This window comes from Talpa europaea, assembly GCF_964194135.1.
Source record: "Talpa europaea genome assembly, chromosome: 10".
In the NCBI taxonomy this organism is placed as follows: Eukaryota; Metazoa; Chordata; class Mammalia; order Eulipotyphla; family Talpidae; genus Talpa; species Talpa europaea.
This window is the reverse complement of record NC_140077.1, coordinates 60,248,687-60,275,237: the sequence shown is the minus strand read 5'-3', so window position 1 is coordinate 60,275,237 and position 26,551 is coordinate 60,248,687. Positions and strand designations below refer to the sequence as shown.

The following is a 26,551-nucleotide window of genomic DNA, read 5'->3' as shown; positions in this document are numbered from 1 at the left end:
GCCATGTGGGTTGCTCCCTGGCTGGGAACTGAACTCCTGCTTCAGTGGCTGCGGATTGTTGCATAGGTTGAGTCTTAACCCCTTGCACCACCAGGGAGGCCCAGGATTATCTTTTTTGAGGGTAACACTTTAAACCTGGACCAACTGGTCCCAGCAACTCCACTGCTAAGCATTTACCTTTAAAGGATATAACTGTAAAATGACATGAAGATCCAAGATTGAAAATGTTTGTTAGAGAATTGTTTCCAATAGCAATACACTATAAATAATCCAAATATGTGTCAAAGCGGACTATTTATTATGGTATGATCAGATAAAGGAATGAAAGAATCAGTTGTATACCCATGGTGATAAGGAAAATCCCTAAGTATATTAAATGAAAAAAAGCAATACGTAGAGAAGTGAGGCAGTAAGCTCCTGTTTGTTTTTCTTAGAAACTGGGGATAAGATGGAAACAATTTTTTAAGAAAAAAACATGAAACTTTTCATTGTAGATATTGTTGAAAAGAGATCTGAGGATAAGTAAAGTACGAGAAATGTGTAGGGGGTATCTGCCATCTTTAAATTGCTCAGTATCCAGGACCTCCCTAGTGGCACAAGGGGTTAAGTCTCAGCACTATGAAACTATCTGCAGCCACTGCAGTAGGAGTTCTATACCACGCCAGGCAGCTTACCCACATGCTGCAGCAGACCTCTCCTGGCTGCTCCCCTCAGCAGTATATTTCAGTAGAGCTGCCTGTTCTGCTCCCACTCTCTCTCTGGTGATTCCTCTCACCATCTCACCCCACGCCACCCCCCCTATCTCTGGCCTAGACCCCAGCTCTTGTATGCATAAATAAAATAAATCTTAAAATAAATAAATATATAAATTACTCAGTATCCAAATACAAATCCAATTTGGAAACATTCCCCTAGGACAGGAAGTGTCCAAGCTTCTGACCAGGTCTTGTTGCCCCTATCTTCTGAAAATCTCCCAAGCCTGATTTTCTAGCTATGAGCTACATAATATTTCTCAAAAAAAAATATTCTGATTAAGTTAGTTACTTTGTCATGTGAAACCAAGAACCTGACTTCTTTTCTTTCATAGTACTTTCCTAGGTTTTTTATTTGTGAGTGAGAGTTGGTGAAACCATACTATTTTGTACACTCCCTTTTAATATCTGAACTTGAGCAAAGTGAGACTGGCAGGAAAATAAACAATCTAATTAAAAGAAAAAAGTCACAGCTTTTTACAAGGGGGGGTGGGGAAGTTCTCTCAAAGAACTTGAATATTGCTCAGGGAAACATTCTCCATAGCTGCAACTCCCACTTCTTCCTCTCTCCTCCCAAGTATTTCATGCCCTCAACTGGCTGACTGCCTTATAAGTTTGATACAATGGAAAGGCGGAAAAAAGCCAGAAAATTGCACTTTTCAAAGGGAAATGGGGAAATCTAACTGTAGATACTTGGAAAGTAGAAACTAAAAATGTAGATAGACAACAGCAGTGAGTTAATACCCTTAAAACTCGGAAAGTATAGAGTACAAATATTTCTAACACAACTATATTTCAAATAATTTCAATAAATAAAAACCTAAATTCATTAAAGCAGTTTTGGGAATCAGTACTGTCTGTATTTTTCACAAAGTCTTTGCTTCTCTCAACAAACCCCCAAGAAATAGTTCTAAATAAGCGATAAAAATGCATTTTAAAATTAAATATTTTGTCAAAATAATATATAAACATATTTCAAATTATATTTTTTGTAATAAAACATTAGTCAATGGAAGATGGCAGAGTAGGAAGCACCAGGAATCCATCTTCTCATCTAGATAAAAATTGTACTAGCATAATCTATCTGATATAACTAGCTTGGAACTCTGGAGTCTGTTAGAGAGTCTGCAGCTTCCAGGAAAAGACATGCATAAAATACCAGTTCATTTCAGTCAATTCTGACTCATTATGCTAGTGGTTACCTACTCCTCACCATCACCACTCCTGACCCTCACCCAGCAGATATCCATGCAACTCTGTTGTAGAGTTGCCTGCACCAGTTTGTGGGACATTGTCTTACAAACATCAGAGATTTGTATTCTGATCACTGGTTGTTGTTTTTTTAAATACAGGACACAGATGCAGGTTGCCATTGCTGCAATCCCCACTGACTGAAATGCTGAAATGGCTTCTGGAGGTTTTAAGATATGAAGCCTATTCCTCCCCCCCTCCCACCTTTTGGAAGCCAGAGATTTACAAACTATGACATCCATGTATAGTTGTTTTTTTGTATGAACATAAGTTTTCAACTCCTTTGAGTAAATACCAAGGAGGACAATTGTCTTATTGCATGGTAAGCATATGTTTAGTTTTGTAAGAAACCACCAACTGTCTTTCCAAAGTGGCAGTACTATTTTACATACTGGGCTTCTCCTATATTGCCGTATTGTACAGCAGCAGAGTTTATGTATGCTACATACTGAATGATTCTACCCACATGACATTCTGGAAAAGTCAAAATTATGGAGGCAGTAAGAATATCTTTGGTTGCCAGAGGTTTGGAGGAGGACCAGATCACTTTAGGGCACTGAAACTATATTGTACTATAATGGTGGATTATAAATCAATATAAACTTATCCAAACTCATCGAATACACCATTCAAAGAGTGAATGAATCCTAATATAAACTATGGATGAGTGACATGTCAATGTGGGTTCATCAGTTATAAATAAATATACCACTCTAGGGGCCTCCCTGGTGGCGCAAGGGGTTAAGCACCACACTATGAAGCAATCCGAGTTCAATCCTGGCCGGCCACCCTGGCACAGTAGACCTGCTCCCCTCAGCAGTGTATGTCAGTCAATCTGCTGGTTCTGTTGCCCACTCTGGTGAATCCTCTCATCCCCCCATCCACCCCATCTCGGTGTGTATCCCAGCTCTTCTACGCATAAATAAATAAATATATATATATATATATATATACACACACACACACACACACACCACTCTGGTGGAAGACATTGATAATGCAGGAAGGCCACACATAATGTGAGAACAGGGGGCATATGGTAAACCTCTGCACCTTCTGCTCAATAAAACTATGACCTAAAATGGCTCTAAAAAATAGTCTATTAAGAAAACTCACAGTTAATACTATATACAATGGTAAAAGACTAAAAGTTTTTCCTTGAAGATAAACATCAAGACAGAAGGGTTGCTTTTGCCACCTCTTTTTAACATAGTATTGAATGTTCAAGTTGGGGTAATTAGTCAAAAATAAGGTAAAAGGCATAAAATTGTAAAGGAAACAAAATTGCTTGCATATGTCATTGTGTTCTATGTAGAAAACTATAAATATTCCATGCAAAAAATTATTAGAACTAATAAATTCAGAAAACTAGCAGATTACAAAATTAACATGCAAAAATCAATTAGGTTTCTACACAGTAACAATGAACAACCCAAACTGGAAAATAAAGACATCAATTCTATTTTCTTTCTTTTTTTTTTTTTTTAAAGTGGGAGATAAAGTTTTATTTATTTATTTAAAGATTTCTTTATTTATCCATACAAGCACTGGGCACAGTCAGAAGCGGGGGAGGGTGAGAGAATTCACCAGAGCCAGAGCGGGGAGCAGAGCAGGCAGAAGGACCGAAGTACACTGCTGAGGGGAGCAGCGGGCGGCAGGAGAGGTCTGCGCGCCATGCGGGACCCTCCTCCGGTGGCCGGGGAGCAGCCGGGGATTGAACCGGCGCTGCAGAGGCTGCGGGCAGCTTCGCAACCCAGCGCTCAACCGCTGCGCCACCGGGGAGGCCCTCAATTCTATTTTCAATAGCATCAAAAAGCATAAAATATACAGGAATACCCAAGAAGGTGAAAACACTTGTGCAAGGAAAACTATAAAACATTAAATATATTGGCAAATCATATATCTGATAAGGGATTAATATCAGGAATATATAAGAACTCCTAAAATGCAATAACCACCAAAAAAATCCATCCAATTCAGAAATAGGGAAAAGGACTTGAATAAATATTTTTCCAAAGATAAACAAATAGTCAATAAGCACATGAAAAGAAACTCAACTTCTCTTACCATCAGGGAAATGGAAATCAAAACCACAATGAAACACTGCGCTCACCCATTAGGTTGGCTACCATCAGGGGAAAAAAAAACAAAAATGAAAAGCCCAGAAAGTGGAGAAATTTGGAATATTTGTGCCTGACCAGTGGGACTGTAAAAGTTTAACCACTGTAGAAAACTACATGGTATTCCATAAATTCCTCAGAACTTCAAACATGGAATCATACTTTGATCCAGCAATACCACTATGGGGTAAAAACCCAAATGAATTTCTAAGTAGGGATTTAAACAGATACTGGTAGACCCATGTTATGCCAACATTATTTGTAACAGTTAAAAGGTAGAAGCAACCCAAAGGTTCTCAAAGGATGAATGGATAAACAAAATGTGGTATATACATATGATGGAAGGTCGAATTTACAATATGGATGAAACTTGAAGACATTATACTAAGTGAAATAAGTCAGTAACAAAAAAACAAATACTGTATGATCCCATTTATATATGGTACCTAGACTTGTCAAATACAGACAGACAAAAATAGAACAGTAGTTGCCAGCAGTTGAGAGAAGAGGTCACTGTTTAATGGATATAATGTTTCAGTATAGATGATAAAGTTTTAGTGGTGGTGGTATGTGACTGTACCTAATGCCACTGAACATGTAAAAATGGGTTAAAATGATACATTTTATGTTATGTGTATTTTAGCATAGTTAAAAAAATTACTCCTTTCCAGCTCTGTTCATTCTCACACCTTTATCCTGCTTCTCTCCCAAAAGCATCCACCCTCAACTACTTGGATTCTTTTTCCCGATATTTCATTCTGCTTCCCTATATAATATGCATACTACTACTTCCTATAAATTGAACAATTACCTATATATGTTCTGTCGTGGTAGAGAAACCTTAGAAAACCAGTAGCACCCCCAACACTTTTCCCTTTTTTAGTCATCCTTAAATGACAGTATCACGATTTCAGTTAAATCAATTAATATTTGCTTCCTGTTCTTAACTCATCTAGTTTTCTAAGAATCTAGTGCATTTTCCCCAAAAATATTTCAATATCCACCCTTCAGTTCAAATTGTCTTTCCCTGTTTGACATTACCATGAGAACTGGTTGTTTTCAGGTCAAGGCTCAGTTGTCATACTGGGATTTTCCTTTATTGCTTCTGAGTTGGATCCTGTGTTTACTAAAGACCTTTTCTTTTCTTCCATTATATATTCCCGTGTTTTACTAAAGCACATCTACTAGTAATCGCCTAAGAAATGCTGCATGGACATATTTTTTTTTGAGCCTTTGAGTGCCTTTTTCCCCCTAATTGTGCACTTGATTGAGTTTTGGCTGGAGAGAATGGCTGAACACAGAACCTTTAAAGTGCTCCACCATCTTCTATTTTTAATTCTATGGCCAAGAAGATGCCATTCATATTCCTAAACCTTCCTATCTAACCCTAAACACTTCTAAGACATTATTTCTGATGTTCTTATAGAAATTTCATAAGTTGCCTGGTATTTGGCCTATTTTCCTTTATTGGTGACATATATATATGTATTATGTATCTGTAGACTGAAAAGATATATAGACACACATATATACACACACATATATCTCTTCTCTGTCTACAAAAATCAAATCATAAAGATATTTTCTAGTGTAGTAGTACCAAAAAATGCCTTTCTTAATGATTCACACACTGGTGTGTAGATCAGCACTGTATTAGGTTAAAGGACATCAGCAGTTTAGAGTAGTTCTAGAGTTCCCAGTTTTTATGCTCCATTATACAGCATTATATAGTTATTAAGGATCAGCTATGGAATCTGACAGACTTGGAATCAACCTCAATCTCACTGAGGCACTTTGGGAAGTTAACTTCTTTAAAGCCATCTATGAAATTAGGATAGGTTTACATTCTAGATTTAATAAGATGACACACTTAAACTGCTTATACAACAGCTACACATGTATGTAAATAAATGTACAATAAATATTACCCAGTAGTAAAATCGCAAAAATTGGTGTAGGTAATAGGCACATTGTCAAATCTATCAAGGCTTTGCTAAGTATAAAGAAATAAAACTAAAGAATTGGGAGGCAGTCAATTTGTACAAGATTTTCTTTTGGGGTGATAAAAATGCTTTTGGAGCTTGATAAAGGTGGTGTTTATAAACACTGTGAAGATACTAAATGTTACTGAATTGTACATTTTAAAATGGATAATTTTAAGTAAATATGATAACCTCAATAAAGAAATAAAAAGGAAAAAATAAGCAGCAATGTGAGGAGAAGCCAAAGTTGTTAGAAGAAAGGAATTGATACTTTCCTCTAAATTATTTTGAAGCTTTCCTCTAAATAATCTTTCTAATTCTTTTTAACTGAATAGTCAATAATGATCATGTTGACACACATTTCCTTTTTTTATTAAAAATCAACACACAATTAAACTTGACTGAGAGATCAATATATAATTGAAAGACTCACTGAATATTTTCTTTAGGAGGAAAATGTATAAAACAATGTAAAAGGAAAGAGATGGACTCTTGAATTTGTAGTACAGTTGCCTGGTAAAAAAACTTAAACTATACAAGACAACGGAGAGTCTTTTTTTTTTTTTTTTTAATAAAATCACTAGGCATCAAAAGATTGAGTTCTTACATTTCTTTATAATAAAATGAGAATCTTCCCACGTCTAAAGTCTTTCTAATAAAAAATAAAGAAGTAAATGACTTCCTAGTGATTCAGAGGAGGGGAAACTATTGTTATATGCATTCCTTTTAATTTTTAATATTTCCCAAATTATGCTGCATGGAACACTCTTTAGAGATAGCATTTGATATACTAAAAGAAAAAGGCGGGGGGAGACATGGAGGGGAATAAAAGAATAAAAGAAAAAGGAAAGCAGAATATAAGAATTAAATCTTCGGGGGTTTACAATGTACAATGGCACACTGAAGGTTCTACAGTAAGAAAATCAGTTCAGGGCCTCCCTGGTAGCGCAAGGGGTTACGGTCAGCACTATCCGTAGCTACTGTAGACAAATTCGATCCCCAGCCAGGGAGGTAAGCCACATGGCACAGCAGACCTCTCCTGTCTCTCCTGTTGCTCCCCTCAGCAGTGCATTTCAGTCAATCTGCCTGTTCTGCTCCCCACTCTGTCTCTGGTGAATCCTCTCACCTGCCCTCCCCACACCTCTGGCTTATACCCCAGTTCTTGTATGCATAAATACATAAATCTTTAAAAAAAAAATCAGTACACCTCTACTTAAACCTTTTTTCTGATTATTAGGGGAGTTTTGAAGCCATGGCTATTAAACACATGATGCATCAATTTTGTTACAATGTGTAACAACAACAAAATGTCTGAAATTTTTCCTATTTGAGAGGGAAATCACAGGAAATACGTGAAATTATAGAAGAAAGAGCAAAGTAAACAGTAACTAAAACATTGTTCATATAAAAGGTGTAAAAAAAGATATTTTTGACATCATCTTTGAACCAAAAAGGAGTAACTACCAATTATTACTACTATCTCTAATATAGTGTGAGCCAAACAAATCAATCATTTATATACTGAAGACAATCATTCCCTTTGAGCGGTTGATTCTAATAAGCAAATTACTTAGGAATTATTTATTTTCTTGTTAATTCAGAGGAAAGACTACAGTTTCCTTCCCAGGTGACTAGTTAATCCTTTCCAGGATGAAGGGAAGTGGGGAGAACAACAGAAGCCATCAAAGCCATTACTGGTCATGTATTCCTCAAGGAAGGGAGGGATAGAAACAGGCAGCAAAAGAGGGAAGGAAGAAAAACAGCACAGCATAGCTATTATACTCAGCTGATAATTCTTCATTTTTATATGCTATTATCTTTAACTATTACCACAATGGACTAAAGCAACCACTGGCTAAATAACAATCCATATGCATAAACAATTTCTTTGTAATAGCAAGTGTGAAACTCTTAAGGCTAGATAAAATAAACCAGATACATAGAAGCACTGGTTACTGATTACAAACTTAAGTGTATGAATCATTCAGAGGCATGAAGGCAGGGGTTATAAAGTCTAAACACGACAGATGAAAATACTCAACACAGTGCTTTCTCCATGAAATTACATTATGTTCTGATAAACAAATGCATAGAGTCTGGGGTCTCCCTAGTGGCACAAGGGTTAAGTTAAGCATAGCGCTATGAAGCTATCCGCAGCCACTGCAGCATGGTGAATCCTCTCCCTCTCTCTCTCTTTCACACACACACACACACACACACACACCTGCACCTCTGGCCTATACCCCAGTTCTTGTATGCATAAATAAATATTTTAAAAAATAAATAAATCTAAAAAAAAAACCCACAAATGTATAGAGCCAAAAACTGGACTTTAGCAATTATCCTAAAAATTATCATTATACCTTAATGACTAATTCACAGAAGAGACTACTTCACATTCAAAAGTGACCATTGTAACAACTAGCACACCAGATTAATTTACCACAAGTTCACTTTTACAACGAGAGATAACATGTTCTCTATACAGACCACTACCACTCTTTCTTCGTATATTAATCCGACTTGATAGGACAGTACTTGGTTGAATTCAAAATTACAGTAATGTGAAGGAAATAACCTTGTACAATATTTCATCTAGGTCATAAAGAGGTTTAACAAACACTTTTGCACCAAAGCTGAGAATACATGTCTGGTGACTGTCCTGCTGATTTCTCAGATTCTCAACTCTTGATTCAAAGTTTAATTCCCTCATTCTTTTTCTATTACCCTATTGAATTTTCTGTAAATGTGTATTATCAATGACTAAGCTATATAAAACTGCTGCTTTGCATGGATCTGCAGTGGTAAGTACCATTCCGCTGTGTCCTGCCTAAACTATAAGAATGCAAATTCATTTCTCTATTTATAAGCTCTTAAATAGTATCTCTGACAGTCTCGTGAACCACCTATAATTGTAAGAGAAATAAAACTGTAAGAAGTAGTTTTGAGATATTTTAGTTTTTTTAGATACTGAAATTTAATTATCAATACAAGCAACATACAAAACCAAGTGCACACAATTCAACACAGTTGACCCTCCATATTCACAACTTCTGCATCCACAAATTCAACCAACCACAAATGGTTACATAATATATAGTTAGGTCTGCAATGCCTACAGCTGTACTGAAGATTTAGAGCATTGCTTTTCATTACTCCCCAAACAATAACAATTTACATTGTGTTACATTATATTAGATATAAGTACTACACAGATTGTTTAAAGTATATGGGAGGATATGTATGTAGATTACATGCGAATACCATACCATTTTATTATATAAAGGACTTGAGCACCTACAGATTTTGGTAACCAAGGGAATGCTGGAACCAATCCCCCACAGATATTAAAGGACAAATGTACTGCAAAAATGGTTCAAAGGAAACTGCTAAACAATAACCACTGAGGAAGGTTTATATCGTAATATAACTATTTTTTTTAAGATTTATTTATGCACACAATAACTGGGGTAACTGGGGTACAGGCCAGAGGTATTGGGGGGGGGGGTGAAGAGAATTCACCAGAGTGGGGAACAGAACAGGCAGATTCATTGAAAAACACTGCTGAGGGGAGCAGCGGGCGAGTCAAGAGAGGTCTGCTACACCATATGGGTAGCTCCCTGGCTAGGGATTGAACCTGTACTGCAGTGGCTGTGGATTGCTTCATAGGTTGCATCTTAACCCCTTGCGCCACCAGGGAGGCCCCTATATCCTAATACAACTATTATATAATGATTCTACATCTGCATTGTGCTTTAAAAAGTGCTTATTACCCAACATGTTACAACATTTAATTCTGATAACCAACAAATATTTAAATTGAAAGTCTCCAAGAAAGATACTTATGAAAGAAGGCAAACGGAATATTCCAGATTTTACTTTTAAAAGAATACTCCATATTTTACTTTTAAAAGTAATTAAATGTCTTCCTGACAATTTTCAGTTATTCATACATTTTCTTGAAATAAAAAAAATATTAAGAATATTTACATAATAGACAAACTCATAAAATACATCATGTACTCTCGTGTAATCAAAATTATAAAATAGACAAAATGAGACTTTGTTATGCCTGGCAATTCCTTTCTAGATTCTTGTATCAAACACTACTTTGGGGCCTATCTGGTGGCTCAAGGGGTTAAGCACCACACTATGAAGCAATCTGAAGCCTCTGTAGCACGAGTTCAATCCCTGGCCAGCCAGGGAGCAACCCACATGGAGCAGCACACCTCTCCTGTCTCACCAGCTGCTCCCTCAGCAGTGTATTTCAGTCAGTCTGCTTGCTCTGTTTCCCACTCTGTCTCTGATAAATCCTCTCACCCCCCGCATCTCTGGCCTTTACCCCAGCTCTTATATGCATGCATAAATAAATTCTTAAAAAAAAAAAAAAACACTACTTTGGTACACTTATGCCCCATTAAAACTGTTTTATGTAAAATTACATGGTATAAAAACACAGTTATCTATGCCTTAGGATGAATAAATTTAAGTGAACAAATCACTAAAAGATTTTAAACCTAAGCCCCAATTGTGAAATAAAAGATAAAAAATCATATGTAGGGCCTCCTGGTGGCAGCAGTTAAATCATATTGTAGGGCATCCTGGTGGCAGGGATAAAGTCTCAATGTTATCAAGCTATCGCCAGGCATTGCAGCATGAGTGAGTTCAGTTCCCCGCCAGGGAGCTAACCCACATGGTGCAGACCAGATCTCTCCTGTCTTGCCTGCTGCTCCCCTCAGCAGTGTATTTCAGCAGATCTGCCTGTTCTGCTTCCTACTCTGTCTCTGGTGAATATTCTCACAAACACCCCCCACCTCTGGTCTACCCCAGGTCTCGTATGCATAAATAAAGTAAATCTTTTTAAAATATCATATTGTAATAGGACCCAGGAATTAATCTGGTAAGAGGCATTTTATGGAGGCCATAAAATCGTATCAAATAGGGCCTCTCCGGTGGCGCAGCGGTTGAGCGCTGGGTTGCGAAGCTGCCTGCAGCCTCTGCAGCGCCTTTTCGATCCCCGGCTGCTCCCAGGCCACCGGAAGAGGGTCCCACATGGAGCGCAGACCTCTCCTGCCACCCGCTGCTCCCCTCAGCAGTGTACTTCAGTCCTTCTGCCTGCTTTGCTCCCTGCTCTGGCTCTGGTGAATTCTCTCACCCTCCCGCGCTTCTGACTGTACCCAGTGCTTGTATAAATAAATAAATAATCATATCAAATATATCCGACTATGTAAAAAGTCAGCTCTTATCAAATAAGTTATATCCTATTAAAGTCCGTTAGATTCATTAAGGGGCTTGGGGGATGGAGTTATGGAGCACTGACAAAACAACAATAAAGTTTACATTAAAATTCCATCTTTTTCTGTAATTTATTTTCTAAATAAAAATACAACATGAATGTATAACACATAAATATTTGAAATAGAAAATTAAGTGTTCTTACCTTACTACATCATCAATATTGTTCCTGTATACGCCTTCAAGTCTTTCTGCAGGAAACCCCATAGCAATAATGTTTGGATAAATATCTGCACATTTAAATTAAGGAAATATCTGAAACATGCAACAATACCACAAGTACATGTTTTAAACATCAGCTGATTATAGAAAGCAAGGTTTAACCATCATCATAGCTATGCTAATAAAATGTTGTCAAATATATCTATCTGTAAACTATTATGAGTAAAAACACATTAATTTCAAAAACAAATGTCAAAATAATGTTTAAATCCCTTTACTTAGTATATTAAATATGCACCCACGATAAAAAGTAACTTCCATATTGACAGTACTTTGATGTAGATGAAAAAACTAAGAAAGATCTCAGGCATAAGACATAGAAATAAAGTATCCTGAGGAAAAAATAAAAGATAAAAATAAAAAGGCTGTACAAACTTCTCGTTTTTCACTGTTATAAAAAGCAGATACAACTAAAGGTCAAGATGTCAGATTAGGAAGTGGCTATGCCTCTAACTAGTTGCTTATGACAACTAGGCTTCAATTTCTTATTAGTATGATGATTAGGGTAAGACAACCACTAAGATCTCTTCCAGCCCTTGTTACTGATTACTTAATGCTAAGCAGAGGTAAAAACTTTTTCTTATTTCCAATCAAAGTAATCAATATTCAGCATGCCCATTATATTCACTTAAGTTACACACTATACTTGGCATAAAAACAAATTTCTTATTCAAGAATTTATCAAACTATAAAAATTCATCATGAAATAAGTCAGAAGAAACAAAAATATTGGATGGTCAAATTTATAGGAGATATTTAGGGAAACCAAACAAGGGGTACGTAAAGAAAAAAAGACAAAACTAGTAGGCAAACTATAAATTGGAGACATACAGCAAGGCAGTGGAAGGGAAAAGCACAAGTGACTATAGTGATGGTTCACTAGCGACATGATGGTAGGAATTTTATGGGGATTATACCTGAGAGGGAAAATCAAACATTATGCAAGAATGTCCAAAGATGTAGAACTTTTCTGGTGGCTCAGGGTTTAAAGTCTGACGTAAAAAAAACATATATTTAAATAAATATTTTTAATAAATACAATAAAATTCACTAAGCAACATTTCTATGTATTTTCTCCAAGATACCAAATATCAATTTTTCTTAGGTTCCATCAATCTTATCTAATCTAATGATTTTCTGACACAGATCTTTTCACTCCCGGCAAATGAATCTGCCTAATGCCTTCATTCAAGAATATCTCTAGAGTTTTCTGCCCACCTACTTCTCAACCCAGTCATCTTCCAAACACAATACAAAATTCACCAAATCTAGAGCTCTTTTCAAGATTTTTTTTCTTTACTTCCTGCTGCATTCACTTATTGACTTAATTCCAATATTATTTTCAATTAAAAAATAATTATCAAGTGCCTCCCTGGTGACACAGAGATTCAAGTCTCAGCACTATCAAGCTATTGCCAGCCACTGCAGCATGAGTTCGATCCCCAGCAAGGGAGCTAACCCACATGGTACAGCAGACCTCTCCTCTCTCACCGCTGCTCCCCTCAGCAGTGTATTTCAGTAGATCCACCTGTTCTACTCCTCACTCTCTGGTGAATCTTCTCAGTCATACCCACTCCCTCCCCACACCTCTGGTCTACACTCCATTTATGCACCCCAAATTACTATGTTGTAATTGGACCAATCAATAGAATATTTTATGGGAAATAAAATAAACATGCACAGTGCTGTATATAGTAAGCTACTTTTTGGACAGGACTAAAGAAATATTTAAATCTATATTTGCTCAAATTTTGATACTACCCCCAACCACACACACACACACACACACACACACACACACAGAGGCATGCACATGCACAGAGAAACTTGCTTCACAAATAAGGGAAGTGCAAGGGGAGAAGGGGAGAAGCATAGCAGGAACAGTAAGATTGCTACAGATGGGGCCTCCCTGGTGGCACAAGGGGTTAAGCATAGCACCATGAAGCTATCTACAGCCTCTACAGCATGAGTTCAATCCCTGGCAGGCCAGGGAGCTACCCACATGGCACAGCAGACCTCTCCTGTCTCACCTGCTGCTCCCTTCAGCAGTGTATTTCAGTCACTCTGCCTGTTCTGCTCCCCACTCTCTCTCTGGTAAATCCTCTCACACACCCCCAGTCCGGCACCTCTGGCCTGTACCCCAGCTCTTGTATGCATAAATAAACAAATCTCTAAAAAAAAAAAAAAAAAGATTGCTATGTTTGTTTAGTTTTGACCTTATAGAAATGAAAAAAAAATTTTTTTTAATTTCATCTGTTTAAAACAATCAGAATAAACCTGATTTAATACCAAGCTGGTGACCAGGAGAAAGGATTTATTTCAAGGGTTATTTGGATACCAATATGAATTTATGCTCATAAAACACTGTTTTCTAGGTCTTTTCACTAAATGGTCTAAAAGCATGTCCCCTTACCAGCAATAAACTCTTTTAGAACCCAGATTTCATCTAATATGAAATCCTGAAAGGCATCAAACTCCATGAAAAAAAGAGCGAATACCAGGTCTAGGACAGACAAGGTACATGGCTAGCCTGGGATATCTGTCTGTGCCAGAAAGCAAGGAAGGTGTTTAGAGAAAGCATGATGACACACTAATAACTAAAGGTGTAACAATCTGAGCACCAAGGGGGAAAAAAACTAAATAGCAGTCAATTAAAAAAAATCCTGGATAAAATGTAAATATCCAAATCTCTTAAAAAAACAAACAAACAAAAAAAAAGAAAACCAGCAGGCCTCCCTGGTGGCACAAGGGGTTATGTTATGATGCAGCCTGTGAAGCTGTCCACAGCCACTGCGGTACAAGTTCGATCCCCAGCCAAGGAACTACCCACAGTGCAGCAGACCTCTCCTGACTCACCCGCTGCTCCCCTCAGCAGTATATTTTAGTAGATCTGCCTGTTCTGTTCCCCACTCTGTCTCTGGTGAATTCTCTCACACCCACACCTCTGGCCTACACCCAGCTCTTGTATGCATTAAAAAAATAAATCTTTAAAAAATATATCACCCAAACAGAAGATAGAGCAAGATAACAAAAAAATCCTTTTATCACTGTTTTTTTAAATGGCCACTTCAATAATTGTTTACTTTAAAAATTGGTGAAGTGGGAGACTTAAGTTATCATGCTTTACCTGGAGGAACTGGATTCCAGGGTAAACAAATAGCCCCAGTTCACAAGATAAAATTGCACTTCACAAACACCAGTTAATAAAAATAAATGGATAAAATTAGAAAAATCTTTTTGGCAAGCCCTAATAAAATTTTTACTTAAACAAGAATCAACAAATGGTAAAAAACCAACAGATGAATGGATGAAAAGGAACTGGACATACTTACAGAGCTAAAATAACACCTGACAAAAATACTTTCTAATATAAGGAGACAGATGTAATTGAATGATGGGCAGAGAAGATTGCCATCACTCAATCTCAGTGTTCAATCTCAGCATCAAGAAAGTCAAGCAGCAATCACAGACTTCCAAGGTAATGTATCAGTTTTCAATTTGACACAGTATCATCTATGATAGCCAAGTTATCTTCCTGAGAATCCAACAAGTATATAAATTTCAATTTCAAGAAAACACAAGGGATAGAACAAGCTAAATGACATCATAACAAAGTAATCAGGACACATTCAAAAGGTCTAAAGAACAAAACCTAGTCTCTTTTTCAAATATCTTTTAAAAATCAAGTACATTCTAAAAGATGGGGAGGGAAGGGATAGGTAGCTCTTCTTGATTTCAAAGGATTTACGGGTTTTAACAGCCAAGTTCACAGGTACAATGCTGTTCCAGATGCTATTTTTGGTAAACCCACCGTAAAAGACATCTTTAAGTCAACAAGAGAAATTTTAGTGTAATAAGGATATTGGATGAGATGAAAACTGACGGAAATGGAAAAGTAAATGTGATTAACTGATAAAAAGGCTTCAAACATGATCAGAGGGTGTGGTATCATTTTAGTAAATACATATATCCAATATAGAAAAAGGTTACAAACTAAGGCACTGCAAGTAATAATGTTCAGGTAATTAAGCATTCACTGTGTGCCAGGAACAATTTTTGTTATTTAAGGAATGCATAATTCACACACAATCTGAAAGGGTTCCTCTACTATAAAGTGTCCAAAAGAAAACTACTAGGACTATCATTTTTAACATCACAAAATTACCTAGCATCTATTATCCACAAATAAGAAGATATGCTTTCCTAGAAACTTACTTAGCTTTTGTTCAATTATAAAAATGTTTCAAGGGAGCCTCCCTAGTGTCGGAAAGGGTTAAGCACCACACTATGAAGCAATCCACGGCCTCTGCAGCACAAGTTTGAACCCCGGCTGGCCAGGAAGCTACCCGCATGGCACAGCGGAACCCTCCTGTTCCCCTCAGCAGTGTATTTCAGCCTGCCTGCCTGTACTGTTCCCCATTCTGTCTCTGGTGAATCCTCTCCCCACCCCTCACACACACACGCACACACACACACACACACACATCTCTCTCTGGCCTGTACCCTAGCTCTTGTATGCATAAATAAATAAATCTTTAAAAAAAAAAAAAAACTTTTGGGCCTCCCCTGGTGGTGCAGCGGTTGAGCTCTGGGCTGCGAAGCTGCTCACAGCCTCTGCAGCACCAGTTCGATCCCCGGCCACCTGCGAGGGTCCCACATGGTGCACAGACCTCTCCTGCCACCCACTGCTCCCCTCAGCAGTGTATTTCATCAGTCTGCCTGTTCTGCCCCACGCTCTGGCTCTGGTGAATTCTTTCACCCTCCCGTGCTTCTGAATGTACCCAGTGCTTGTATAAATGAATAAATAAAATCTTTAAAAAGAAAATAGATGTTAAAAGAACTACCCATGATCCAGCAATTCCACTCCTAGGTATTTACGCAAAGGACACAGAAGCAGCACTATTTACAATAGCTAAGCTTTGGAAACAACCCAAATGCCCAAAAATAGATGACTGAATCAAGACGATGTGGTACATATACACCATGGAATATTACTAAGCATTCAAAAAGATAAACACATGCAATTTGCAGCAACATGGATGGAGCTAGGAGAGATCATGCTCAGCAAAACAAGCCAGAAAGAAAAAGAAAAATACCAGATGGTCTCACTCATAGCAGAAATTTAGAAAACTTAAATAAGGGACCAGGAAAAAGAACAACTTTAAGAAAGAAAATAACAAAATCAACAACCAACTATGAACCAGAGACACTCTATGGGGGTTGGGGGCGGGGAAAGGAGGGATTGGGGTCAAAATAAGGGGGTTGTAATTGTATGAGGAATATAAAAATAAAATTTAAATTAAAAAAAAAGAACTACCCAAGGTGTCACCACCAATACATGGCAAAATTTGGTATGACGCTCCAAATCTCATACTCTTAGTACTGCTGCTAAGAATTTTAAAAAAAAAAAAAAAGTTTTAAGGTATTATTTCCATTCATCGGGGGGGGGGGGGGGAAGGAGCAATCAAGTATACTAATAGTACAATTCCTAAAAATGAATAATCTTCACTTTTTAAATTGTCAAGAGTTCAGACATAAGAAAATGGGAAAGAACAACCAGAAAGCAATGAGACAGCAGTAGGAAGCCCAAAGCAGAGGCAACTGTCATCAATCTGGAATTTCTCCCTAAAAAAATTATGAAGATAGTTTATCTAAAAATATAAATTGAAATCATCAAAGTTTTTCTGAGCAAAACTAGAGAACTATTATTATTAAAAGAAATAATTACTGTTAAAAAACTTAAACCTAGCCACTAGTTTTGATGAGTGCTAGTAAGAGTTTAGCCTTAAAGAACTATTAAGTATAGACATATATAATCTCTTAAAATACAGTCATTTTAACCAGGACTAAACTAAAATTTGTTCTTGCATTATGAAAATAATAAAGTTGCAAAGGAATTAACTTAAGAAAACTATTTGTAACTCACATAAGTGGGAATGTTACATACTCATTCAGAAAACTCAGGTGGCCCTCTCACTTACCTAATCAGACACATATTGAACAGTCTGTGCACTGAGAACATAAAGGTAAGTAAGCAAAGGCTACTGCACTCAAGGAGTTCCTATCAGGGAAGACATACAGACAAACCTATAATTGTGCCAAAGGCCCTATTATCTGTAAGAGAAAGATGTTTTAAGAGCTAAAGAGGGAGGAATTAGGGCCTCCCCGGTGGCACAGCGGTTGAGCGCTGGGTTTCGAAGCTGCCCGCAGCCTCTGCGGCGCCGGTTCGATCCCCGGCTGCTCCCGGCCACCAGAGGAGGGTCCCCCATAGAGTGTCTCCTGCCGCGGCTGCTCCCCTCAGCAGTGTACTTCGGTCCTTCTGCCTGCTCTGCTCCCTGCTCTGACTCTGGTGAATTCTCTCACCCTCCCGCGCTTCTGACTGTACCCAGTGCTTGTATAAGTAAATAAATAAGTGTTTAAAAAAAATAAGATAAATAAACTGGCCTTCTTTAACAAAAAAAAAAAAAAAAAAAAAAAGAGGAATTCTATAGGGGCACAGATACAGTTTAACAAAGCAGGCAATATGCTGGATAATCTTTAAATAAATCAGACTTCCCTAAACATTAATTACATATTTTTAAGATCATCAAAATCAAATAATTGAGAAAAATACATTTCTAATATAGAATAACCTTAACCAACACTTACTAGACATTCTTTTGAATAATATTTAACATGAAATTTTCTAGTGACTTATAAGTACTATAGAGGTAGGAAGTGAAATATTTTTGCCATCTAGTGATCTACTCTACACAGGCAGTATGGCCCAATGGTTAAAAACATTTGTTCCAGGGGCCTCCCTGGTGGCCCAAGGGGTTAAGACACAACCTATGAAGCTATTCCCAGCCAGGGAGCTACCCACATGGTGCAGCAGACCTCTCCTGACTCGCCCACTGCTCCCCTCAGCAGTGTATTTCAATCTGCCTGTTCTGTTCCCTACTCTGTCTCTAGTGAATCCTCTCACCCCCCCACACCTCTGGCCTATACCCCAGTTCTTGTATGCATAAATAAATAAATCTTTAAAAAAAAAAAAAAGAACATCTGTTCCAGATTTCACACTGCCTAGACACAATAAGCTTTACTACCTGTGTAACCTTGGGAAAGTTATATATCCTATACCTTAGTTTCCTATGTAAAATAAGGCTAATAAAATTATCACATGCAGTTGTTACAGGGTTAAGGAGTTAATATATGAAAAATGTCTAGAACATAGTGATAGTTGTTTATCAACAGAAATGGCACAGTCCTAGAATTAAGTAACCATCACAACTATTTTTTTTAATGACACTGCCTTGTTGAATAATCTAATCCTTCTGAAAAAACAAGGTTAACAAACTAACTCTATGAAATCTTTACTATTCAATTTGCCTTTAAGTATTTGCTTTAACTTGAGAACATATGTAAAACATTACTCCAACAAAAACCTTCTTTGCCCATATCAGTGAAAACCATACATACAATATGGAAGTGTAAGAAATGCAAACATGGCATTTTCTATCTTGTCTAAGTTGGATGGGTACCATAGATATAGGAGATCTGAGATACTATCAACAATATCTCTCCAGCCCCTTTACACAAACATGGTCAAAGTGTTTTAAGTGAGACATAAATTACATATAATAAAATAAAGGTCTTAAATAATTACTTGATAAACTGGTAAAGATATACAAAGATCTCATATTTAGACAAATAGTCTGTTCAAGTGCCAGTTCCTTCTCACCAAATATACTGTTCCAAACAAAAAAACCAATAAATGGTAATTCAGTTCTAAAGTCTATCCACAGATGTTAACTTAACCTATAATATAACTGGCTTATTCTAAAACAATGTGGTTACTATATGACCTAAATAAATTCTTATTGGCTATTTTAAGCATCTAATAATAGCTTAACAGTAAAAATATATTGTAAGTTATAGCTAATTAATATCTTTTAGGAAACAACTTTTGAGATCTCATAAGTCTACCTTATCTCAAAATTTAACTGGATTTTTTAAATAGGTAGAATAACCAAAAATAACTCCCTAAACCTTTCTTATGTGTTCCCAACATGTAGACTAAATCTTATTTTAAGGGCCTCCCTAGTGGCGCAGGCGATTGAGCGCCGCGCTGGTGAAGCTGTCCGCAGCCTGCAGCATCGGTTCAATCCTGCCCAGCGAGGAACAACCCACATGGCACAGCAGACCTCTCCTGTCTTGCCCGCTGCTCCCCTCAGCAGTGTATTTCAGAATTTAGTCTGATGAAACATTACCTATGTCACTTGAAAAATAACAAGTAGCTGACAGATAAGAATGAATTTGTGGGGCCTCCCCGGTGGCGCAGCGGTTGAGCGTTGGGTTGAGAAGCTGCCCGCAGCCTCGGCAGCGCCAGTTGGATCCCCGGCTGCTCCCCAGCCACCAGAGGAGGGTCCCACATGGCGCGCAGACCTCTCCTGCCGCCCACTGCTCCCCTCAGCAGTGTACTTGGGTCCTTCTGCCTGCTCTGCTCCCTGCTCTGGCTCTGGTGAATTCTCTCACCCTCCCGTGCTTCTGACTGTACCCAGTGCTTGTATAAATAAATAAACAAATCTTTAAAAAAATAATAAAATAAAATAAGCTACCTCCTCGCGAGTCCTTGTCTCAGGGCTCATTAAAAAAAAGAATGAATTTGTGCAAGGAAAAAAAAAATCAGACAACAGTATGAAAACACTGATTACAAATGTGTACTTATGAGCATCATGTCTATTAATGAAGAGGGAAAAATAAGTTCCAATGACAAATATCTGAAATAGAATTAACTTTTTCTATTGAAGTGAAGGCATTTCAAGGCAGATATATTAAAGACTATACTCAGTTACAAAAAATTAACTTTAAAGAAAAAAAAGAAACAATCAAAGCACTCTGAACTTTAAGCAAATTAGAACAACAGAAAATTGTTCTCAAGTCATTGATGATTTCAGCAACACCTTATAATCCAAAGTACAATTTTAGTGCATTAACTGAGGAATTTTAGTCCCTTCAACAAATTTAATTTTTCTTCATTAGTAGGTGTTAATTATAAAATAATGTGTCTACAAGTGTTCAAACCTGTATCTGTGAGCCTCTAAAAAATAAGTTGCTGGACTAACTGGTTTTAATGAGTAGAACAATTACTTTCTTCCTAGGCCTCTGGATTAAAGCTCTAAGACTGATTTCCTATTACAGAAGTCTACTGCTGTTAACACACACACACGCACGCACGCACGCAGGCTCTTACTCTCTCTACAGTTTTGCTCCTACTGAAAAACATCTAAGATTGACCACCAATAGCAAATCAAACAAAATACAGCTTTAACTTACATATCTTCCAAAAATTAATTGTTCAACACACAGCAGACATACTTGTCAACATTAGAAACGTGACCTAAGTCAAATGCTAGCTCATTTTCTACAATAAAATCATGATAGAGCATATGAAAGATCATTAAGCGACATTTATTCAGAATGAAAGTATGTAACAGTATCTTTTATGCTCTAATCTTTATAGTGAATGTTAGATTTATAAGTAAGTTCTTTAATATCAGTCTATCATAAAAGTATGGCTTTTATCACTTATTTTACCAGAACTATCTATCTAAAACACTAGATTTTGGCTGCCCAATAGTTATGCAAAAAGACATAAGGCCTTTAACTTTTACAGAAAAGACATTCAAACGGCTATGGCATAGAAAAGATGCCAAGTGATGTGTCAGTAGTTTGAGAACAAAGACTCAGTAATATTTAATGCCAATTCACTCAATATTAGCAAACAAACTGCATTCTGAAAAGATAATAGATTCCAAAATTTCCAACTGTACTGATCTTTCAGATGCAACCATGATTTCCTAGTATTTAAAAACTACTACACACACTAGACACTAAGAAAACAAAGTTCTAACACAACTGTGTCTTCTACAAGTAGGTTTTCTTTATTAAGTCAAAATTACAATTTTTTTTAAACACACTTCTAACAAATTTATCTTTCAAAGAAAAAAAGCCCTGTTAATTTGAAACCATTTTAAAACTGAAAACTTTCAGGGCCTCCCCGGTGGCGCAGCTGTTGAGTGCCGCGCTGTGAAGCTGTCTGCAGCCTCTGTAACACAGGTTCAATTCCCTGCTGGCCAGGGAGAACCTCACATGGCGCAGCAGACATCTCCTGCCTCGCCCGCTGCTCTCCTCAGCAGTGTCTTCGCTCTTTCTGCCTGTTCTGCTCCCCACTCTGGCTCTGGTGAATTCTCTAACCCTCCCGTGCTTCTGACCTGTACCCCAGTTCTTGTATAAAATAAATCTTAAAAAAAAAAAAAAAAAACCACCTGAAAACTTTCAAACAAATTTGTGTTAACTTCATTTTGTATTAGGCTTTAAAAACAAGTCTCTTGGTGATGGTGAATGAGTGCACTGGTGAAGGAAACACTATGGGGACTACACCTGAGGGGGTGAGGGAACGCAAACCTTGTTTAAAAATGAACAATGATGTAAAAAGTATATTTAGAAAAAAATAGAAAAACAAGTCTCTTTAAGGCCTCTCTGGTGGAGCAAGGGGTTAAGCACAGCACTGTGAACCTATCCACAGCATCTGGAGTTCGATCCCCAGAGCCTCTGGAGTTTGATCCCCGCAGGCCAGGGAGCTACCCACATGGTACAGTAGACCTCTCCTGTCTCACCGACTGCTCCGCTCAGCAATGTATTTCAGTCTAACTGTTCTGTTCCCCACTATGTCTCTGGTGAATCCTCTCACCCTTACCCCACCACCCCTTCTCCCACCACTGCACCCCGCATCTCTGGCCTGCACCCTAGCTCTTGTATGCATAAATAAATAAATCTTAAAAAAAAATTTTATTCCATATTTTAAGCTAGGAAAACATTTGGAAATTATTTGCTTTTTTCTTTCAGTTTTGCCTAACTGCAATATTTTAAAGTGAGTCAAAACAATACAAACTAGAGGGCCTCCCCGGTGGCGGAGCGGTTGAGTGCTGGGTCGCGAAGCTGCCCACACCCTCTGCAGCGCTGGTTCAATCCCCGGCTGCTCCCGGGCCACCAGAGGAGGGTCCCACATGGCGCGCAGACCTCTCCTGCCACGCAGACCTCTCCTGCCACCCAGACCTCTCCTGCCACCCGCTGCTCCCCTCAGCAGTATACTTCAGTCTGCCTGCTCTGCTCCCTGCTCTGGCTCTGGTGAATTCTCTCACCCTCCCGTGCTTCTGACTGTACCCAGTGCTTGTATAAATAAATAAAAATAAATCTTAAAAAAAAAAGTAAAAAAAAAACCAAACTAGAAATACATATGGATTTTTAAATATGAAGGCACACATTAGTATTCATTACTGTATCGAGAAGAATCATAAGGCTGATTTTATGACTGCCTTGTTAAGTAATATTGCAAAACATGATTCATATTCCCACTGAAGATATTTTAATCATTACATCAATTTTGTAAGTCACTTGAATAAATGGATTACCAAAAAATCTGAAATTATATATATTAAAATACTAGTCAAAACTCATATTTTACAGATTTAATAATACGCAATTTTAAAATATACTAATGTGAGAGTAAGTCCCTCAAGGGACACAATTTTAATATGAATCCAGTTACTGCAACACAATTAGTTTTGGAATCTTCACAGTTAAAGGAGGACAAATTAAAAATCTTGAAAAATAGTTAAGCTGAGCAAAGAAAACAATCTGAGGAGTACATTTTTTTCAACTGCAAATAAACTTAAAGAAACATGAAAATTTAACATAACAATAGAAGAAGGGAGGGATAGAATTAAAACAAAGGAAAGGAGTTCCTAAGAACCTCATATTCTTTAAATACTACTATGCAAACTAAATGGTAAAGACTTAAAATTTTAAGGTTTGGATAAAAATCTCATGTATGTATGTGTTTCACTTAATGTAAGAAATGTAATTTATATACACAGCTGTCTATTCAAAAAGGTATCATTCTTTTCATGGCCTACAATTCAGATCTGAGCAAATTTTATAAACTGATGCTTGTGAAACAATCAACTTTCACCCAACATTAATTTGAAATTGGCAAGATGTTTCCTGTACAAAAAAAAGAGGCCCCAGACAAAAAGTCACATTTAAGAACATAAATTCAAAATTATAGCTAAACTGAAATATTTTCAGTAATAATTATTTTGCATGACAGAAAGCTTCTCAGCAAAAAATAAATAAATAAATAAAAGCCAACATAATAAAACAACATAGATCAAAATTAAACAGATATTTTCAAGCCCAACAGGCAATTTTCAAGATTTAAATGTAACTTGGGAAGATCAAGTTCTTGGGGCAGATGAAAAAAACTTCTGGAGTGGTTCAAAATGCAACAGCAAAATTTTAAATGGGGAAACTCATTTGCTAGTGTGCAGACAAAAACCGAGTTGTAGAAAAAAGCAGAAAATCTAAAAAATATTTAAAGCAAATCTTTTTTTATATTTTTTTAAGATTTATTTATACAAGCACTGGGTACAGCCAGAAACGCAGGAGGGTGAGAGAATTCACCAGAGCCAGAGCAGGGAGCAGAGCAGGCAGAAGGACAGAAGTACACTGCTGAGGGGAGCAGCGGGCGGCAGGAGAGATCTGCGCGCCATGTGGGACCCTCCTCTGTGGCCGAGGAGCAGCCAGGGATCGAACTGGCGCTGCAGAGGCGGTGGGCAGCTTCGCAACCCAGCGCTCAACTGCTGCGCCACCGGGGAGGCCCTAAAGCAAATCTTTAAGGAATACTTTTTAAATCAATCCCCTGCTTAATTCCTATAAAAATGAATTTTTATATATCAACTATTAGAAAAACTACAGCTTAAAAATACCAAATCTTTCATAATTAATGTCTCAGGTCAAAACATGTTTCCACTTAAATAGCCAAACAATTCTGTAAAAGCTAATGACTAACAACCAGAATTTCGTTACATAATATTTAGTTCTTGACTAGTACCTTTATGTTAGAAGGAAAAATATAAACACCAGCATCACTATTAAGTTTCGTTTTTGCAAAAGTTTAAAATTTCATATTAGTCTTTAAAAATCGTAATTGATGATTCCAAAAACAGAAGTGTCAAAACCACTTATATCACTAGATTATCTTAACTTTTTCCTATATTTGAGTAACAGATGGCAAGACTTCGTTCTTGGACACTATGCAATAATCTCAATCTGGGTGACCTTTTCAGTATTAAAAAAAATCCAAATAGCCTTAATAACCAGTACCTTAGCATATTTTACATTATTAAAGATAATCTTGATCACAATGAAAAGAACCTAGATGTGCAAAATTATATCATACTTCAGTTGCACTAAGTATATTACAACAAGGAAAATACCATACCTAAATCAAAATTTCCTTACATTTAACAATCTTATCTCATTTGGAAAAAAGCTACTCTAACAAGTAATTTTCTTTAAAAAACAGAAGTTTTCTCCCACATTTTTTCCCACTATATGAATTAGTAAACTCACTGAGACAGAATTATCACTTAGCTATTAAGGTTAAAATTATTTCCATTTTAATATCTGACCCTTACAAATACAATCTGACATAAACTAACAAAGGCAAATTTGAGGACTAAAATTTAACATTAATAACAAATGCAAGTGCATGGCAAAACTTCATTAATTAATAAGGCAACTATGTAAATATGAAACATATCATTCAAAATATGTTCCAGGACAGAGAGAAACAAGGCAAAGGGTCAAATAAAACCAAACCAATAATAAAACCCTAGAAATCTGACTGTAGAACTGAGGCTACCAAAGGCAGAAAGTAAAGTAAGGAGGGAGCACAGTGGACTATGGTGAAGACTTTCAGGGACTTGATAGTGAGTGTGGTGTGGTAACATACACCAGAAGGGTGTGAGCTTATACCTTTAAACCAAATACAATGTTGTAAACCAATGTAACCTCAATAAAAAGCAATATAAATATGCTTCAGGGAAGAGTAGCATCATGACAAGCCAATAATCTTTCTGATTTATGATAGGAAAACAACATTTCAAGGGTTATAAGCACATTCGTATAAAATGTGATCATTTAGTCAAATTACTTCTATATCTGCTTCAATTTCAATACAATACGGGGGAAAAAATTAACCTATCAAAAGTATATGGATAAATTTTTGTCTCAAGTAACTAAAATATGCTTAAAATTTTAAATATGCAATAGCTTTCCAATGAGGGGGAAAAGTTTCAAGTCTTCAACATTTCCAAACTTTTATGTCATCTTTAATTTGCCCTGAAGAAAAATTTAAAAAGAACAGAGAAAAATACTAACCACATATTGGAAACAAGTTTCACATGTAACTGCAGGCAAATAAATATTTCTGATGACTTCACCATTTAAAATAATTAAGGCATGGGCCTCCCCGGTGGCGCAGCAGTTGAGCGCTGGGTTGCAAAGCTGCCCGTGGCCTCTGCAGCGCCAGGTTCGATCCCCGGCTGCTCCCCGGCCACCGGAGGAGAGTCCCCACATGGCAGGCAGACCTCTCCTGCCGCCCGCTGCTCCCCTCAGCAGTGTACTTCGGTCCTTCTGCCTGCTCTGCTCCCCGCTCTGGCTCTGGTGAATTCTCTCACCCTCCCGTGCTTCTGACTGTACCCAGTGCATGTACAAACAAACAAACAAACAAATAAATCAGTAAATAAATAAATAAAACATGCCTCTATTAAATAAATAAAATGATTAAGGCAACTGTAAGGTGCTTTTGGAGATTGTTAAAACATAAACACCCCTTTAAGTTCACTATGACAAAATACATTTAAAAAAGATGCTGGGCCTCCCTGGTGGCGCAGGGGTTAAGAAGCAACCTATGAAGCTATCCGCAGCCACTGCAGCAAGTGGCCATCCAGGGAGAAACCCACATGGCAAGACAGACCTCTCCTGTCTCACCAGCTGCTCCCCTCAGCAATGTACTTCGGTCCATCTGCCTGTTCTGTTCCCA

At 37.3% G+C, this 26,551-nt stretch overlaps 1 protein-coding gene across 2 annotated transcripts in view; it reads right to left on the bottom strand.

Moving 5' to 3' along the window:
* The window catches only part of PTEN (phosphatase and tensin homolog), a gene marked incomplete at both ends in the record, with an annotated part of 87,485 nt that overhangs the window by 48,664 nt on the left and 12,270 nt on the right, over window positions 1-26,551 (bottom strand). For both annotated transcript variants that reach the window (XM_084244440.1, XM_084244441.1), the window contains one exon: window positions 11,546-11,630. In XM_084244440.1, the coding sequence (XP_084100566.1) occupies window positions 11,546-11,630 (85 nt within the window). The remainder of the gene's footprint in view (window positions 1-11,545; window positions 11,631-26,551) is intronic.